This window comes from Melozone crissalis, unplaced genomic scaffold (assembly GCF_028551555.1).
Source record: "Melozone crissalis strain CALT ecotype California unplaced genomic scaffold, PUWL_Pcris_2 ptg000187l_1, whole genome shotgun sequence".
NCBI lineage: Eukaryota > Metazoa > Chordata > Aves > Passeriformes > Passerellidae > Melozone > Melozone crissalis.
The window spans coordinates 1065744-1083363 of record NW_026535952.1 but is presented as its reverse complement, the minus strand read 5'-3'; the positions used below and the strand labels follow the sequence as shown (position 1 = coordinate 1083363).

Genomic DNA, 17620 nt, shown 5'->3' with positions numbered 1-17620 from the left:
GCAGCAGCAGAGGGAGAGGAGAGCCAGAGGAGACACCTTTGAACCCTGAGAAGTGACCAAAAGGGAACCAATGATCCCTGGCCTGAAAACATGTGGCTCTGAAGCTGAGATCTCTGCTCTTTCTTTACTTAGGGTCTGACCAGCATAAATTGTCAAGTTTTTCTCTGTTCCCACAAACATCTGATCACTCCTTAACAAATCCTGTGCCATTTCCAGTGGGTTTTTTTTTTGTTTGTTTCTATTTTTTTCTTTTTCTTGAAAGCAAGAAACAAGGCAGGTTTAGGATAAAACCCAGGAAGTTTGGGCCATGTTTAACAAAGCTTTGGCTCAGCCAAGGCCTTACATTAACTATTCCCCCTCTCCAGTGGGTGGAAGGCAGCAGTGGGATGCTTAGGGAAGAAGTTCCCTTAGGGAAAGCCTAAACTCCTGGACAAATTACCCATTTCCATTCCTTCTCCAGAGCCAGCAAACTACAGCACTGTGTGGCCACAATAAAATCTCCACCTCCTTTGGATACAAAGCTCTGAACACAGAGGGCAGGAGATCAAACACGAGGGTTTGGGGTGCTCCCAGCAGGCTCTGAGGTGAGAATGTTCAAAGGAGAGGATTTCAGAGAACCAGGGAGGTGCAGATGTTCACAGGGGAGGATGCAGAGGGGCAGGAGGTGCAGATGTTCAAAGGGGAGGATGCAGAGGTGCAGATGTTCAAAGTGAAGGATTTCAGAGGGGCAGGAGGTGCAGATGTTCAAAGGGGAGGATGCAGAGGTGCAGATGTTCAAAGTGAAGGATTTCAGAGGGGCAGGAGGTGCAGATGTTCAAAGGGGAGGATGCAGAGGGGCAGCAGGGGCAGATGTTCAAAAGGGAGGATACAGAGCTGCAGATGTTCACAGGGGAGGATGAAGAGGGGCAGATGTTCAAAGTGAAGGATTTCAGAGGTGCAGATGTTCACAGGGGAGGATGCAGAAGTGCCGATGTTCACAGGGGAGGATGCAGAGGGGCAGGAGGTGCAGTAGATGTTCACAGGGGAGCATGCAGAGGTGCAGCAGATGTTCCCAGGGGAGCATGCAGGGGCAGCAGGTGCAGATGTTCACAGGGGAGCATGCAGAGGTGCAGCAGATGTTCCCAGGGGAGCATGCAGGGGCAGCAGGTGCAGATGTTCACAGGGGAGCATGCAGAGGTGCAGCAGATGTTCCCAGGGGAGCATGCAGGGGCAGCAGGTGCAGATGTTCACAGGGGAGCATGCAGAGGTGCAGCAGATGTTCCCAGGGGAGCATGCAGGGGCAGCAGGTGCAGATGTTCACAGGGGAGCATGCAGAGGTGCAGCAGATGTTCCCAGGGGAGCATGCAGGGGCAGCAGGTGCAGATGTTCACAGGGGAGCATGCAGAGGTGCAGCAGATGTTCCCAGGGGAGCATGCAGGGGCAGCAGGAGCAGTAGATGTTCCCAGGGGAGCATGCAGGGGCAGCAGGGGTACTCACAGCCACGAAGTGCACGGTGCAGCCCGTGACCCTGACCCCGGCCTGCAGCACCAGCTTGTGCGCGTGCGCTCCCTTGAAGGACGGCAGCAGGGACGGGTGGATGTTCAGGATTTTCCCTGGGAAAGCAGAGCTGAGGTTATTGGCTTTCAGCACTTTCAGGCTGCTCGAAGGGCCGCAACGAACAGAGGAACAAAATGATTTGTGCAAAGGATTTTTCACAAGCTTTGAAGATGCCAGCAGCCAGCCAGCCCCAAGTGCTGCGGTGTCTGTGTCTGAATTAGCAGAGTGCAGTTACAATGAATGGCTGAACACACCCCCAGGGATTAATAATGCTAATGGCTGATGTAGCTGTCCCTTCCCTCAGCACCCTGTCCTTCTTTGATCCCAAATCCCTGGTGCTGGCACAGCCCTGCCAGCCCATGCAGTGCCAGCTGTGCCCCATGGGCACCTTGTCCCCAGCCCAGAGCACTCAGTGCCACCTCCAGGGCACACCTGCAGGGATGGGCACTGCAAAGCTCCCTGGGCAGCCCCTGCCAAGGCCTGAGCTCCCTTTCCATGGGCAAATTGCTGCTGCTGTCCCAGCTGAGCCTGCCCTGGCCCAGCCTGAGGCCGCTCCCTCTGCTCCTGTCCCTGTTCCCTGGCAGCAGAGCCCGACCCCCCCGGCTGTGCCCTCCTGGCAGGGCCTTGTGCAGAGCCACAAGGGCCCCTGAGCCTCCTTTGCTCCAGTGTTCCCATTACCATTATTTTATTTAATTCTTTCTGTAATCTCCATTCTACTCTTCTCTCTCTCTGGCAGCATCTTGGGGACTTCCTGCCCCTGGAGATCTGGGCAAGTTACAGGAGCAAATGTCTCATCTGATGTCCAGCAGTGTCTCAGATAGAGAGATATTATTTATATCTAAATAAAACCATTTTTAAGCATCAGCATCTCCCTCCCTGCAGCTTGAGCCCAAAAGGTTTCGGGGACAGTGGGCTGGAAACACCTCCCTGCTCCTCTGCCTCCGTTTCCCATCAGAATGGGATGTGGGCTCCTGCTTGCTTGGGTTTGTTTGGTTCTGTTTCCACCTGTGCTTTGTTATCACTCACAATTAACACTTTAACCTGTCCTTTGTTAACAGCCATAATTCACACTTCAGGGCTGTTAAGCAAGAAGGAATTTCATAACTCCCACTCAGTGTCCTTGTGATTGAGAGAGAAAAAGGAGCAGCTTTGAGCAAAGCAGCAGCAGGAATTGATTCTTCCTGGATAACTCTGGGGATCAGTGGCCAGGCATGGCCAGGACAGGATCCTGCAGCTGGCCCAGCTCCCTGAGCTGAGCTCAAGGTCTGAGCTCACATCTTGTGGTCCCAGCTCAGGTTTTCAAGCTCAGTCCAGTTCTGGACATTTAAAAAATGAGTTTAACTCATTTAACTCATTCACTAACTCTTTAGTTTAACTCTTCTGTCTGGAAAAAGTCTTTACTTTTCTCTCACACAGTCATGCAGGTAAAGCAAATCCTGCACTGTACCGGACAAGGGTCAGTGCTCTGTCCCTGAATGAGAAGGCACTAAAATCCTTTATTTGCACAAGGTTCTGCACTAGAGGCAGTTCTGTTCTGTCCTCTACAGAGACTGCTCCAAAGCCATCCCTTGGAGTGAGAGATTCTGTCCCCTCCTGACACTGCCCACAGCACAGGCACTTCCATCTCTGGGCCCTGAGGGGAGACAAACAAAACCAATTCACCTGACTGGCTTCACCTGACAGCTCCAAAACCACAGCAAGGCCTCTCAGCAGTGCCTGCTTTGCTCTACTGATTCTAAAGAGAGGTTTGAAAAGAAATTCGGGTGTGAAATGTTGCTGGCACACCCAGGGGAACACAAAAGTCACCGAAGAACAGTGAAAGCTGCAAGGCAGAGGCTGACCAGGCTGTCCCTGTTTTGGGTAGGTTTAGGTAACCCTGGCCCCAAAGCAGAGCAAGCAGCAGCTGCTCTGTGTGCTCAGGACTCCTGGAAAACACAGGAGGAGAGAAAAGCAACAGCTGGGCAGGGAGAGCAGGCCCTGAAGGTGTCACCAGCCTCTCAGAGAGCTGGAAAACTAAAAGATGAGCAGAGTGGAGACACTGTGAACATTCTGTGCAAGCACAGCCTGGATCTGCCTGTGGAACACCCCACCATGGACTCGGGCAGCTCCTGGGACTGGCCAGGGCTTCTTACCCAGAACTGCAAAATGCTGCCCAGCTTGGTGGTTTTACAGGGACCCAGAGCAGCTCCTCTGTCAGGGGAAGGAATCTCAGTGGTTGGGTGCTTACCTCTGCCAGCACCTCCTGTGTGCAGAGGCACAAAGCCTTCACAGCCTTTTAAAAGATATTTTCTAAGAAATCAAAGACTCCAGATCTGTGTTTGCCCTTGGCTTCCTTCAGGCTCTGCACAGGTGCTCTGCCTTTCCCTCTCACCCTTTTCCTTACAAGATGGGAAGGGTTTCATTTCACAGAGCCCCAGGATGGGCAGGGTTGGAAGGGAACCTTGAACATCACCGTGTTTAATCAGGTGCCCTCTCTCTTTTTCCTGGTGACAACCTCTGCAATGCCCTGGTGCCCATGCACAGCCCCCCAGCAGGGCTCACCTTCCCATTTCTTGACAAAAGGCCCCGAGAGGATGCGCATGAAGCCGGCCAGGCAGATCAGCTCCACCGAGAACTCCTCCAGGACCTTGTCCACGGCGCTGTCGAACTCGGCGCGGCTCTGGTACCTCGTGTGCTCCACCACCTGGGCACCAAAGCACAGAACAGGGATGTGCTGGCAGTTCCAGAGGAAGAACAGCTCCTCAATGCCCAGCTGACAGACACAGTGCAGCCTGTGCTCCTCCCCACACACAGGGAGCAGTGGGACAAACACGTTGGGCTTGATAACCCACAGCTCTCAATCCCATGGAACACCCTACATGGATTTGGTGATCCATGGAGCACCCTACAAATGCAGGGCTTTAAGCCATCCTGAAGTCTTCCAAAGATTTCCCCCACTTCAAAGCCCCTGGCAGTCATAAGCAGTTGAATCTAGGCAAAAACTGCACCAGAAAAGCTTGGGAAAAAGGCTGCTCAAAACTCCTAAACCAGCCCCTACCCCATAATGATGGAATCCCAGAATCCCAGACTGGTTTGGGTGGGAAGGGACCTCAAAGCTCATCCCATCCCACCCCTGCCATGGCAGGGACACCTCCCACTGTCCCCAGTGCCCAGCCTGGCCTCGGGCACTGCCAGGGATGCAGGGGCAGCCCCAGCTGCTCTGGGCACCCTGTGCCAGGGCCTGCCCACCCTGCCAGGGAACAATTCCTCACTGCCAAGATCCCACCCAGCCCTGCCCTCTGGCACTGGCAGCCATTCCCTGGGTGCTGTCCCTGCAGGCCTTGTCCCCAGTCCCTCTGCAGCTCTGCTGGAGCCCCTGCAGGCCCTGCCAGGGGCTCGGAGCTCTCCCTTCTCCAGGTGAGCACCCCCAGCTCTCCCAGCCTGAGCTGTGTGTTTTCCAGGATAGATCCCCTGATTTAAGCAGGATAAGGGACCATTACCTAACTTAGAGCACCCATTCTTCAACAGAAGCCCCTGTCAAAGGCCACCAGAGTCACAGGGGTGGTTTGGGAAAAGCCAGGGCTGCTCAGGTGACAGGGACAGCAGGCACAGAGCCCAGCCCAGCCCTGGGCTGCACCAGCCTCTGCCCCTGTGCCTGTCCCACCCCTCAGTGCACAGCTGAGCCCCAGGGCCATCAGCTCTCCCACACTGGTTTTTCCCTGATAGAAACCCTGGGGTTGGCACTGGATGGGCTTCCAGGGCCTTTCCCAGCCAAGCCAGTCTGTGATTCTCTCTTTGTTCTTCACATTTCCCTCGTGCCCTTTGTGTCCTCCCAAGGAGGAGCTGCAGCACCAGCACAGATCCCAGCACCAATAAAGGAGCAAAGTCAGGTCCCCGATTTCCCTGGGTCTGTATTCAGCAGGGAACAGTGACTGCAAAAGGTTTCTAAGTGACAACAGGATCATTTCAGATCTGCCACACAAAGGGAAGGCACACAAAACCCATGGAAGCTCAGGGAGCCCTGGGAATGATTCCTGGGGAGCCTGAGGCAATACCCAGGCAGTCAGAGGGAGGCCCCACTGAGGGTGACCTCTCTATTCCATTCAAATGAACCACCAGGTCATTTTAAAATTAAATTCACAAAAAATAGGTTGGTACTTCAGTGTCAATGCCCTACAGTCAAGCAATTCACAATGTTTAAGCTGTAACTGAAAACTTTATGCTGGTTTAATGCAACAACTGTCCCCAGAGCATCAGGACTGCTGGCAGAGAAGGAGAAAAGGAAGGATTTTGCTGTCACAAGTTCACAACAGACCAGAAGAGAAAAGCCAAGGCTCCCTACCAGCCCATGTGTCACCCCATAACACTCATCAGCACCTTCCTGCTGCAGTCCCAGCCAATGGTGGCTATTACAAAAGGAAATGCTCACCCTTGTAGGAATCCCAGCTCTCTCAGCTTTCCTCAGCCCCTCCACACCAGGTTTGTTGGAGATAACCAGAACTATCTGTGCATAGCTGGTGTCTTTCTTTGTGCTGTTGATGAGGGCTTCCAGGTTTGTGCCTGGGGGAGAGAGAATAACTCAGGGAGCCTGAGAATAAATAGAGGGAACAGCTGGAAGAGGCTTTAAATAAGCAGCACTGAGGGGGAGACCAAACCAAACAGCCCTGATGAAACTTTAATCCTTTTTTAATTGATTTGCTGGGATCTGATTCAGACAGCTGAAGGCCTTTCCTGGCAGCTGCACTTGGAAACTGTAATTGATAGCACTGGATTGGTGGCCTTAGTGACTGGGAACACTGGAAATAGAAGAGATGGAGTTCTACATGGCAAGAAGAACTTCTGCTCTATCTGTGAAATGATGCTGCTGTTCCTGCAGGGACCAGAGTGGGAGCCTGAATCTGGACACCTGCAGAGGTTTGGGAATAAATTGAACCCAGTTTGCAGCAGAGGTTAAAAGAGGTTTGTGACTGCCATCAATCCAAGCACAACATCTCCCCTGCCTGCTAGAACCCACCAGAGTGCCCATGGAGAACTGCAGGGACTTTAAATGCAAGCTGAATTCCCTTCTGCACAGAGTCTGGATCCCAGGGCAGCAAAGAGCAGCACTCACCTGTTCCAGAGATGAGGACAGCAACCTTCATTTTGCCTGTCTGGATCTTGCCCTGGATGTGGCTCTGCACACACAGGGACCTGTTTGCTTGCAGGGCCCGATGCAGGTTGAGGACTTTAACGCTGTCAGAGCCTGAGCAGGCACAAGGAAAAACCCAAAAATCAGCAAAACAAAGTGTCAGTAAAGGGAGAAACAGAGAGAGGAGAAAAGCACCCATGGAAGAGATTAATGAACTCTAATAATAATAATTGATAACCAGTTCAATACCCCCACAAAAAAGTCAGGGAGGTGCCATGCAGAGGTTTTCACCTCATGGAGACTCCCAGACAAGGGAATTTCCCTCTGCTTCTGGTTTCTGCTGATTCCCCCCAGGGCAGACCAAGCTGCAGTGACCTTTCTGCAGGGGCACCACTCTGCCGATGGTCCAGGCGCTCTCGTGTCCCTGGATGTCCCTGAGCACCTGCTGGGCCATCTCCTGCTGCACCACCAGCACTGCCCCCACCCCACAGTTGAAGGTCCGAGCCATCTCCTCCTCAGAGAGGTTCCCTTCCTTGTGCAGCCAGCAGAAGATTTCAGGGATCTTCCAGGTGAGGGCATCTGAAGAGAATGGGAAATACAGATCAAGAGTGGGAATTGCTGCCAAGGGACTACAATTATTGGGGTGTTAAGAGGTAAAATCTGTCACAAAAATCCCCCTCTGCCCCAGTTCCAACCATGTGAGGATGACTTACAGCAGCACAAAAATGCCTCTGGACAAAGCACTGGAAAGGAATTCCAAGGACAGGAAATTTCTTTCTTGTCATGTTCTCTTTGAAAATGGTTCTATCCCAATTTCTACAGATCCATGGAATCACAGAATGGTTTGGGTGGGAAGGGACCTTAAATCTTCACTGCCAAGATCCCACCCAGCCCTGCCCTCTGGCACTGGCAGCCATTCCCTGGGTGCTGTCCCTGCAGGCCTTGTCCCCAGTCCCTCTGCAGCTCTGCTGGAGCCCCTGCAGGCCCTGCCAGGGGCTCGGAGCTCTCCCTGCAGCTTCTCCTCCCCAGGCTGAACATTCCCAGCTCTCCCAGCCTGGCTCCAGAGCAGGGGTGCACATACACATAAATATTTATCAGTGGACAAGCGGAAAATGATTTATGTGCAGTTCTTGAGTTCAGAACTCACTATTAATTCCTTATTTTATTGTACAACCCCGTGAGCTCTCACAACCTGTGCCAGCCATTTCCCACCTTCCCCAGCAGTGAAACCTTTCCAGCACACCTGAGGGGAGAGTGCTGAGGATTGATGAAGCCAAACAGCAGGAGCTGTCCCTGAGCTCACAACCACCTCTGAATGCTAATTGAGAACTTCATGAGTATCATTTAATTAGCAATAATTTCATAGGGAATTGCAAATGGTGCAGCTGACTTGGGAATGCTGGTAAGGCTGTTTTCTTTTTGCAAGTGTCCTATGAAATCCAATCCCAAACACCCCCAGGGGAAGGAATTCAATGGGGAGCAGTCTTTCCACCACAAAGGAAACACTGGCTGTTTTGACTGGCTCTGGTTCAGGTACAAGGAAAAACTCAAACATTTCTAGACAGACACGTCCAGCTCCTACAGCACAAATCAGCTGCTGTGGCCACAGCAAGGCACATTAAGGTGGGGATTTTTCCACAGCTCTCCTTCTCTCTCACCTAGAACCACCCCCAGGGAGTCTGGGAGGACCCTGGGGATGTTTTCCAGCAGGCCTCCTCCGGTGATGTGGGCGTAGGCTTTGACGTGGCCCGAGCGCAGCACGGGCAGCAGGGTCTTGCTGTAGAGCTTGGTTGGGGTCAACAGCAGCTCTCCTGCCCAGGGCAGACGGGAAAGCATGGAGAGAAATGGGAATCAGTACAAAATGGGGGAAATCTCAGAACAGCAGTTTGGATAGTAATGAGCATTGTACTAGAGAGAAACACAAAGTTTTACCTTTTTCATTTTAGCCCACAATTAATTATTTATCCCCCTCCCTTTGTTTCTTCCCTGCACACGTGACTCCCAGGAAAAGAAAAAGATGAAAACATGCTAAAGATGGAATGATTTTCTTTTTTGTGCCTGAGAAAAGTTTCAAAGGCCCAGCTGGGAGGAAGCTCAGGAGGAAGCAGTACCCAGAGTCTGGTCCCCGGAGACCCCGACGCGGGAGGAGAAATCCAGGGACGACTTCTCCACGATCTTCCTGACGAGGCTGAAGCCGTTGCTGTGGACCCCAGAAGATGCCACCCCAATGACCACGTCCCCCTCCGTGATCCTGTCCAGCTGGGGCAGCATCTGCCCTCTCTCCACGGCCCCCACAGCAAAGCCGGCCAGGTCGTACTCGCCGGGGGGATACATCCCCGGCATCTCGGCCGTTTCTCCTCCTGGGGACCAAAACACAGCAGAGAGGGGCTGAAACAGCCTGGCTTTGATCATGGAATCCCACAATGGCTTGGCTTGGAAGGGATTTTAAAGCTCATCTCATCCCTGGCTTGGGTTGGAAGGGATTTTAAAGCTCATCTCATTGCACCCAGGCAGGGACAACTCCCACTGTCCCAGGCTGCCCCGAGCCCCAGTGTCCAACCTGGCCTTGGGCACTGCCAGGGATTCAGGGCAGCCCCAGCTGCTCTGGGTAAAATTCTGCCTTTTTGTCTCCTCTTCCCACTTTGCACTCCCTGCCCTGTGCTCCAGCTTCACCTGCTTTTTTCAGTCCTGGTGTTTCAGCTCTATTTAATGAGGCTGGATCAAATGGAGGATGGAGAACTGCTTGGCCACCCACCACTTAAATCCACAATTAATTGTGCAAAACCAGGCAAGGGATGAGCCTTCACCCCCTCACTATCAGGGGGGTTATGAGTTAAATTTGTTGAGCTGAAGGTTCAGCTCTTCCAGAAAGGCCTGTGGGGTTTGAAAATCTTGAACTGGACATAAAATCTTGACATTTTGGTGGTTTCATCACAAGGTTTCACCTAACACAGACCTTGCTGCAGCATGAATGAGGTGATTATATTTGATAAATGCAGAGAACACCTTAAAACAAACATAAAGCTGACCAACAGTTCATGCAGGAAAAAAGTAAACCAGGGCATAAAGAGCCTCTTGTTCAAAGCTTATAAACAGACCCAAAATGACACCCACTGAGAAAGGACTTGCGTTCCTAACTTCCCTAAAATTTGGAAAAAAGGACAGAACCTTTTCTAAACATATAACATACATCTGTACCTAAAACTAATCTAAATTTAACCTAAGCTTTTAATCCACTGTGATTCACATCGAGCTCCCTGAAAGCAAAGACATGGAACACTTTGCTTTCTTCCTCCTCCCAGATTCTTCCACAGAGTAGGAAACCAACTACACTCAAACCAACTAAAAGACCTTGCAGAAGGTTCCTCAGATCCCCCTGAGAAGTGTTCCTACCCAAAAGAGCACATCCAGCCTTCCTGCAGGCATCAGCAATTCCTGCAATGACGCCCTGAGCCACGTCCACGTCGAGTTTGCCGCAGGCAAAATAATCCAGGAAGAAGAGGGGCTCAGCCCCCTGGGCCAGGATGTCATTGACACACATGGCCACCAGGTCCTGCCCGATGGTGTCATGTTTCTGGCACTCCTGAGCAATCTGCAAGACAGGGAGAAGCCTGGGATCAGCTCTGGGCCCCTGGAGCACAGGCAGGCTCTGCAGGGGACTGAAATCAGGAGCAGTCTGTGAGCAATGGGCCAAAATCCCTCCAGGTGCGCTTTGAGGAGCAGCTTTGTTTGTTATCCTCTCCTAACTCTCTTCAGGAATTATTCCTGTCTCCACTGGCAGATCCAAAAGGCACTGAGAAGGAAACTGCTGCAAAAGGGTTTCCTTGCAGCCCAAACACAACAGCAAACCAGGGTTTAAATGTTTTTCCCCATCAATTAATCTTTTTTGAGGGTGGAGATGCTGCCTTTGTGAAACAAGATTCCTGGTTATAGTCTTAATATTTAAAACCCAGTTATTTTAGGCATCTTATCAACTTCTGATATTTACTGATGATATTATCATATCAACTTCTGATAGTTGGTATTATCATATCAGTTGATATTATCAGATATCAGCATATCTGGCTATTTACAGGTATTTAATTCTCTTGCCTGAAGAAAGGCAATTTCAGTTTCCATCCCCTTTTTTAGAAAGACCAATAGGTATTTTTCCAGGACAGCTGCTATTTTGTGACAGAACCTTTTCCCTTCTGTGCTGTTTTTCCTCCTTTGGGTGGATTTCCACCTTACCTTGAGTTTGGTGCCGACGCCGTCGGTTCCAGACACCAGGATGGGATCTCTGTAACCAGCTGCTTTCAGGTCAAAGAGCCCAGCAAAGCCTCCCAGCTCTGCATTGCAGCCTGCCAGCCAGGAAAAGGAGAAACAGCCCAGCTTTACTCCCAGGGGCTTCCCCAGCATCTCCAGCACAAATTCTCTCCAAGGTTTGGCAACACGGCTTTGCTTTGTCACCAGGAAGCTTTTCTCTGCCATTTAGAACCTTTTCACTGAGGAGCTCCTAATCTGCTTAGGTTGGCTTTGCCTTTTTAATTCATCATTAGCCTAAGCCTAAAAATCCCCAACTTTGTGACTGAGCAGTCAGTAATTCCTGTAATGATAGGCTTCCCCCTTGCACTAAGGTTTCTCTGAAACACAGGAGGAATTGTGGTAAGATGGTTGTACTGGTGTGAAATAATCTATATTTTCCCCTCTATGTACACCTGACTTCATTAGAAGGTTCTCAGTTCATTTGAAATAAAAGGGCCATTCCATAAATGAATATTTTAAATCTGTCTGAAGAATTACAAGGACTTGCTAGAGCAAGATGTGCCTGAGCCCCAAACTCAAGGATGAATCAATGCTGATTCAACTGAGCAAAAGAGGTGGGTTCCACATCTGTCTCAGGAATTCTACATCTCATAACCTGTCTAAACATTCATCCCCCCAAATGACGGAGTTCACTGTGCAAGAAATAATAATCCATGGAATCAAACTCAGTACTTAATGGTGAAATTTTTCCTTGCATTTATCCTTACACAGTGCTGAACTGTGCTCTCTGACACTCCTGGCATTCAGGAGGTGGAGTTTAGAGCCATGTGGGGGTTAAAAGCTGTGCATTTGCAATAAAATCGCTGGCATTTGCTTACCACAGGCTTTCCTGTGTCACCTAGAAACAGGCAGGGCACATAAAGATGAGCTTTTTATCAAGATCAACTGGTAAACCTCAGTGCCAAGAAGTGACCAGAGCAGGAGCAGAAGGTTCTGGTCTTACCTGACCTGGATGTGGCTGCAGCAAAGGGTTTGATCTTCTGCACCAAAGTGTTCCCTGCTTCAATGTCCACCCCACTGTTCTTGTAGGTCAGGCCTCTGCAAGAGTGGGGACAAATGGCATGGCAGCTGATTACTGGAGGTATTTCCAAATAATATTTACTTCTGTACATCCCTGAGTGGGTGAACTGTGCAGAATCCCATCCTGCTGCCCGAGGAGGCACTGCCAGGAGCAGCAGGTGGGTAATTCCAGAGTTTTGAAAATAGTATCAGGTATTGGGATCACACAGCCAAATCCCAAAATAAACCCAACAACCAAACCCCTGACAAGGTAAAATAGCAGCACAGATCTGATTTTGCAGGGTTTGAATCCACACAGCCCATGGAGTCCCAGCTGTGACTGATCCCCACCTTGTCCCCTGCCCAGAGCTCCAGCCCTTGAGGTGTCAGTGGGAAAGCTCTGAACCAAACCAAACCAAACCAAACCAAACCAAACCAAACCAAACCAAATCAAACCCAACCAAACCAAACCAAACCAAATCAAACCAAACCAAACCAAATCAAACCAAACCAAACCAAACCAAATCAAACCAAACCCAACCAAACCAAATCAAACCAAACCAAATCAAACCAAACCAAACCAAACCCAACCAAACCAAACCCAACCCAACCAAACCAAATCAAACCAAACCAAACCAAATCAAACCAAACCAAATCAAACCAAACCAAACCCAACCAAACCAAACCCAACCAAACCCAACCCAACCAAACCAAATCAAACCCAACCAATCCAAACCAATCCAAATCAAACCAAACCCAACCAATCCAAATCAAACCCAACCAAACCCAACCCAACCAAACCAAATCAAACTGAACCAAACCCAACCAATCCAAATCAAACCCAACCAAACCCAACCCCACCAAACCAATCCAAATCAAACCCAACCAATCCAAATCAAACCAAACCAACCCAAACCAACCCAAACCAAACTAAACCCAACCAAACCCAAACCAACCAAACCAATCCAAATCAAACCCAACCAAACCAAATCAAACCCAACCAAACCAAACCAAACCCAACCAAACCAAACCAATCCAAATCAAACCCAACCAATCCAAATCAAACCAAACCAACCCAAATCAAACCAAACCAACCCAAACCAAACCCAACCAAACCCAACCAAGCACAGAAATGCACGGGTGGGTCAGAGCAGGGCTGAGCTCAAGTCACTTTTCCACCCCCAAGGTGAATCAATAACCCCCAGCATCCTTCCAGGCTTTTCCAGCTGCAGCTCTAAGGTTGCCTCTCCTTGTCACTGCAATGATCCCACCTCAGAAGCAGCCATGCCTCTCTAACTTCAATGGGCTTTCAATAAAGAATATAAAATATATTTCCTTCAAAAGACCCAGGCTCCTAAGGCTCAGGAACCCAGAAGGAGATGCCTGTGAGATCTGGGTAGGGTTTATGCAAGATCAACACCCTGGTACAAACTGGTGTCACCTGTGTGTCCCCACAGCTCCCTGGGGACACCAGCTCATGTTTACAGAAGGACCTTTCCATTCTGGGGACAGGGATTTCATGACTTTTCACTGCAGCAAACACTCAGGCTCGTGCCAGCTGAGCAGTTGTTATTCCCAGGCTGTCAGTGGCATGAACCAGGTGCATCCCTATTTTAGATCCATCCCTGTTTTCTCTCTCCTATGCATGGGATTCAGCCTGAAGTTTCAGTTCTGAGAGTGTTGATTAACAAGGACAAATACAACAAAACAACTTAAAAGCATTTAGAATTTACTCAGCTGAACAAAAAAATTCAGTTAATCCACAAAACCCACCTCAGGAACCAGGTAAGAATTCAGCAAACACTGAAAAAGTCAGAGACAGACACAAATGCCTACAATTGCACTAAATGGAGTAAATATTTTTGTGCTCTGCCTATTAAATCTTATTTTAAGACGTGGGAGGTTTTTTTTAGGATCAAAGGTATTTCTGTGGTGAAGATCATTGCTGGAATAGCTGGAATTGATAAAGACTTCAAGTGCCAGAAGAACTGGCCCAGGAGAAGCGTTGCCAGGAAAATCCAAAGGTGTCTGCACTCCCAGCACACCCTGCCCAAAAACTGGCAGGAAGACAAGAATCACCACAGGCAGCTGCTCAGGCTGTGAATAAGACTCAAGGAAATATTGGCCTGCAACCACCAGAGATCAAAGTCAGCTCCTTTCAGTCTGAATATGATAAATGTCCACCAGATTTGCACCATGTTTTTAGGAGTATTTCAAATTTGTTAATTTTTTTTTTTTTTGCTTTGATTATTTAAATGAATCTTTAGTTCTTTAAATTTTCTGGAATACTTTTCATGAAGCATTCTGGCTGTTTTCCTGAGGTGAAATGCCTCAGGACTGGAGCCTGCCAGGCTGCAAGAGGAGCTGAGTCCTGATTCCAGAGCCATCATCCCCCTTCCTCCCCGAGTCCAGAGGGGACTCTGGGGCTTGGAGCACCCTGGGAGAGGGGAAGGTGTCCCTGCCATGGACAGGATGAGCTTTAAGGTCCTTTCTAAGCCAGCCCAGCCTGGGGTTCTGGGGCTGAAGCACCCTGTGCTGCCTCCAGGGCAGTGCCTGCAGCAGCCCCAGGAGCCTCCCTGTGCAGGAGGGATCCTCCAGGCAGCCATTCCAGGGGCTGCAAGGAATGAACACTGGGAGGGAGCTGCTCCCAGAGCCTCCTCTTGCCTCTCTGACCTGGTTTGGGGGCTTTTTTTCCTGCTGCAAATCCCAATTCCACCTTGTCAACAGATGCACAGCACTTGAGAGAGAAAGAAGACTAAATACCAACACCTTTGTTCTTTTAGGAAGTTTATTGATGATAATTTTACAAAATGCTAATCAGGATACACTGCCAGCAGCAACAGAACTGTCACTGATGTGTTACCCAGCCTACAAAAAAACCCCTTGGGAAAAGATATGTTGGGAGCTCTTTGGAGCAGAGCAGTTTCTTATTAGGTAAAAATGAGTTTAAAAACTACAAAAAGCTTTCAGGAGCATTAAAGAGGCAACAAGACTCCCTACTATTAAAAAAAAAAACAAACAAACCCACACCCATATGATCTCCAGAGCCTTACAGTAAATACTGAGCCAATTAAAGGGATGAGAATGGAAAGAAGGGATGAATCCTACCCTGGTGTTAGGCAGCTGTGCCAGTAAAATGTAAATCCCAGCAAGGTGGGGGGTTCAAGGTGATTTTAACCATTTCTAAAAGCTAAAAAAGAACCAATAAGCCAGCTTGAACTTTGTTAATATATAAAATCATATAAAAAAATCTAAAGCTAAAGCATCTTAAAGCTAAAAAAGAACCAGTAAGCCAGCTTCAACTTTGTTAATATATAAAATCTCAGAATCTCCTGATCTGGAAGGGACCCACAGGAATCATGCAGTCCAAGCCCTGACCCTGCACAGACACCCCAAAAATCCCACATGGACATCCCTGGCAGAGCTGTCCAAACACTCCTGGAGCTCTGGCAGGTTGGGGCTGGGACCACATTTCATGATATTAAATGGTTTTTCATTTCATGATATTGCATGATTTTTCATTTCATGACATTGAATATCAGACTTCTGGACAAGACAAACCCAGAGCAAATCTGTGATCCAAAACAAACCAGAGCAAATCTGTGATCCAAAGCCCAAGAAGCAGAAGTTGACCTTCCCTAAACCAGGCCTAACAACTGCAGCAACACAGATCACGCCTCTGTGCTTGTCACTGTAGTTTAACTCAGATTTAGGAGAGTAAGAACATCAGGCATTCAAAATAATCCTGCCTTGGCTGGTCTTGCTGACGGTGAGTACACGGATGGGGTTCAAACTTATTAATATCACCCAGGGATGTGCTTAGATGCTTTTGACCCCCACTACTGCCATGTCAGGGGTTGGGAATATCTACCTGGATTGCCTGAGGAAGGCAATGGCCCGGTGGCCAATGTCCCTCCTGAAGATGGCCCCCTGGAAGTGGATGGCAGCCACGCCCAGGTTGGCGGCCTGCAGCGCCGCGGGCAGGTCCTCCTTGATGGCCGTGACCGTGAGCACTCTGCCCCCGCTGGTGACCACCCTGCCGTCCTTCAGGGCTGTGCCTGCGTGGAACACCTCCAGCCCCAGCTGCCTGGCCTTGGCAAGCCCTGTGGGTGGGTGACAAACACCAGCTCCTGGTTAGAACGCTCTCAGTGAGAGACCGAACGCTTTCTGTGTGAAAGCCACAGGCAAAGTCAGGGTGATGCTGCTGGGAAATGGGAGTAAATCTGTAAAAATGGGAATAAATCTGTAAAAAATACCTCTGGAGGAGAGACAAGCCTAGCTGTGTGCTCAGGGATGTGGCACACAACATCTGATTGCAGCTGGGGTTTTATGCCTCAGTGGCAAACATCAGCACCAACGTGACCCAAAACCCTGATCAGAACCACCTGGCTGCAGCAGGAATTAAATATCAATGCTGTGCCAATATCAAATAACAGTGTGGAGAACTGAAAATACACCAAAATAACCTGAGATGTGTGAAAATCCAGCTGCTCTTGCTGACCCAGGACCAGGGTTTCTATGAATCTCAGTTCCAGTTCCTTCATGCAGCAGCAGAGAACAGGGAGAGGCCAGGGGGGCAATGAAGCTCCTGCAGCTCCTCTGCTCCATTTACCTGTTATTTCCAAGCCCTTGGGATATGTTCCTGGGTAGCCTTGGCTGGCCATGACCACAGTGACAGCTGCACTGTCCTCTCTCCAGGCTGGCATGGAGCTGGCCAGCCTCCTGCTGAGCACGGCCTGCATCACCTCGTACAGGTCACTCCTGAGCAGGGGCAGAATCACCTGCAGGGACACACAGCAGCAAATCAAATGGGGTCATTGCCTTCCCTGGCCTTGGAAAGACACCAATGCAGCTGGAAAAGCAGAATTAAATATGCCCACATATTGTACTTTCACACATCAGACATGCAGTGGATCATCTGAGAGATAATCTTAAAAATACTCATCCTTGCAGAGAATTTCTATGGGTAAAGGAATTGCTACATATGGAAAGAAAAGGGTGGGGACAAAGAACCTCATTTGTTCTGAAGAACAGAAATTAAGAGTTTTGTTCCACTTGTCAACAGGGAGCAAGGAAACATCCAGAATCCATTCCAGAGAAGACAGGGAAGTGCTGAGCTCTTCTCAAGCTGACCTTTGCAAAGCCCAGATTTGAGTCCAGCCTACTGAAATCCTCTCTGGAATGGAACAATTTCCTTACAGATCTGCCTTGAACAAACAACCCAAATGTTTTAAATACTGGTGATTTAAGATTCTGATTATTCACCCCAAATCTGGTTAACAACAGTGGTAGATGGTCACGGATTTTACTCCTCCCATAATGCCAAATTGTACAAAATAACTCACCTGGCACTCTGGGTCACCAAACCTGCAGTTAAACTCCAGAACTTTAGGCCCATCTTTGGTGAGCATTAATCCAGCATAAAGCACACCTGGAACAAAACATGAGACATAAAGATCTCTCAGGGACTCACTTGTTTTGAATCTGTTGATAATAGGGTTTAAAAGGCTGCCACCTGTGCTCAGTGCATTTGAGAAATGGTAACAATAAATCAGGCAGAAATAGTTGTCACAATTTTACAGCTTATTTTGCAACATTTTCCTTTCTGCCCCTCCTCAGTTGAGGAATTATTCCCTGTTCATGACCTCTGCTGATTTCCATGGACCCTGAATC

The 17620-nt window shown here is 49.4% G+C and overlaps 1 protein-coding gene across 1 annotated transcript in view; it reads right to left on the bottom strand.

Moving 5' to 3' along the window:
* Nucleotides 1-17620, bottom strand: part of GART (phosphoribosylglycinamide formyltransferase, phosphoribosylglycinamide synthetase, phosphoribosylaminoimidazole synthetase) — a 38334-nt gene that overhangs the window by 1843 nt on the left and 18871 nt on the right. Inside the window, exons 10-22 of the mRNA XM_054293753.1 lie at nt 17293-17378; nt 16560-16728; nt 15819-16050; nt 11892-11986; nt 10874-10983; nt 10037-10235; nt 8755-9003; nt 8302-8454; nt 7019-7222; nt 6626-6757; nt 5945-6075; nt 4078-4219; nt 1477-1592 (exon numbers count right to left, since the gene is read on the bottom strand). Coding sequence (XP_054149728.1) covers nt 1477-1592; nt 4078-4219; nt 5945-6075; nt 6626-6757; nt 7019-7222; nt 8302-8454; nt 8755-9003; nt 10037-10235; nt 10874-10983; nt 11892-11986; nt 15819-16050; nt 16560-16728; nt 17293-17378 — 2018 coding nt within the window. The remainder of the gene's footprint in view (nt 1-1476; nt 1593-4077; nt 4220-5944; nt 6076-6625; nt 6758-7018; nt 7223-8301; nt 8455-8754; nt 9004-10036; nt 10236-10873; nt 10984-11891; nt 11987-15818; nt 16051-16559; nt 16729-17292; nt 17379-17620) is intronic.